Source organism: Mus pahari, chromosome 4 (genome assembly GCF_900095145.1).
Source record: "Mus pahari chromosome 4, PAHARI_EIJ_v1.1, whole genome shotgun sequence".
NCBI classification, from domain to species: Eukaryota; Metazoa; Chordata; class Mammalia; order Rodentia; family Muridae; genus Mus; species Mus pahari.
The window spans coordinates 80,523,016-80,524,074 of NC_034593.1; the positions used below are offsets into that span (position 1 = coordinate 80,523,016).

General features: G+C 44.8%; 1 protein-coding gene across 1 annotated transcript in view; it reads left to right on the forward strand.

Annotated features, from left to right (window-relative positions):
• The window catches only part of C4H1orf189 (chromosome 4 C1orf189 homolog), a 3,661-nt gene that overhangs the window by 1,198 nt on the left and 1,404 nt on the right, over window positions 1-1,059 (forward strand). The window contains exon 2 of the mRNA XM_029538038.1: window positions 702-938. Within this exon, the coding sequence (XP_029393898.1) occupies window positions 702-938 (237 nt within the window). The remainder of the gene's footprint in view (window positions 1-701; window positions 939-1,059) is intronic.

Here is a 1,059-nt window from a genome sequence, read left to right on the forward strand (position 1 = left end):
TGTACCTCCACTCTTAAGCTTTTTTTTTTTTTTTAAGTGCTGGCAGAAGCAGCACAGTAGGGCCCATACCTATAATCTCAGTGCTTGGATGAGCATGAGTCTGAGGCCAGCCTAAACTACCTTGTGACTTAGACTCTCAACCCCAAAGGGAGGCGCAGTTTGGTGGTATTTGCTCCTTAATTTCAACACTATGGAGCAGAGACGAGGCTGTCTTTTGAGTTTGTGCCCAAGCTAGTCCACATAATTTCAGGGAGCCAGGACTGTATAGTAAGAAGCCTTTTAAAGGAGGATACAGATAGCTCACTGATAGACTGCTTGCCTAGCTTACACAAGACTTGGACTTATTTTCCAACAGAGACGGGCATCAGAAGTTCTGGTTAGCTACAATGTGAGTTGGAGCCCAGTTTGGGTACATAAAAATGTTTTTGGTTTTGGGTTTTTTTGTTGTTGTTGTTTTTTTGGTTTTTTTAGTTGCTAGGCAGTGATAGTCCATGACTTAAACCCAGCACTCTGGATGCAGAGGCAGGTGGTTCTAGGGCTACACAGTGAAACCCTGTCTGAAAATAAAGGGCAGGGTAGGGGTGGGGGGAGGGACATTGAATTAAGACCCAGAACAAGGTGACACAACTGAGTTTCTTTTTCTGTGTACTATAACAGCTGATCTGCATCTGACTCTATTCATGGTAAAAGTTCCGTAACAGTGCACTTTCACACTAGATCTTAAGTCAGTTCAAAGCAACCACATTAGTCAAGGCGGGTCCTTACTACTAACTCACCAGTTTAATTCCCACCCCTACACCTGGGACAGGTGGCAGAATTTTCATGTTCACTGTATATGGCAGACGACATTGGACCAACGGAGAAACCTATATGCTGCCCTAAGGATGAAGGATACTAAGGAACAGGAATTAGCACTGTCTAACAAACAGCTACTAGTGGTGAGTTCTGGGAGGGCAGCCTGGAGTCTTCCCCTTTGCTGCTCTGTGTTCCTGCCAGCCAGGATATCAAACTCCTCTCTCTCGACTTAGCCATACCATTTGCCTCTGAGATTCTTTTTCA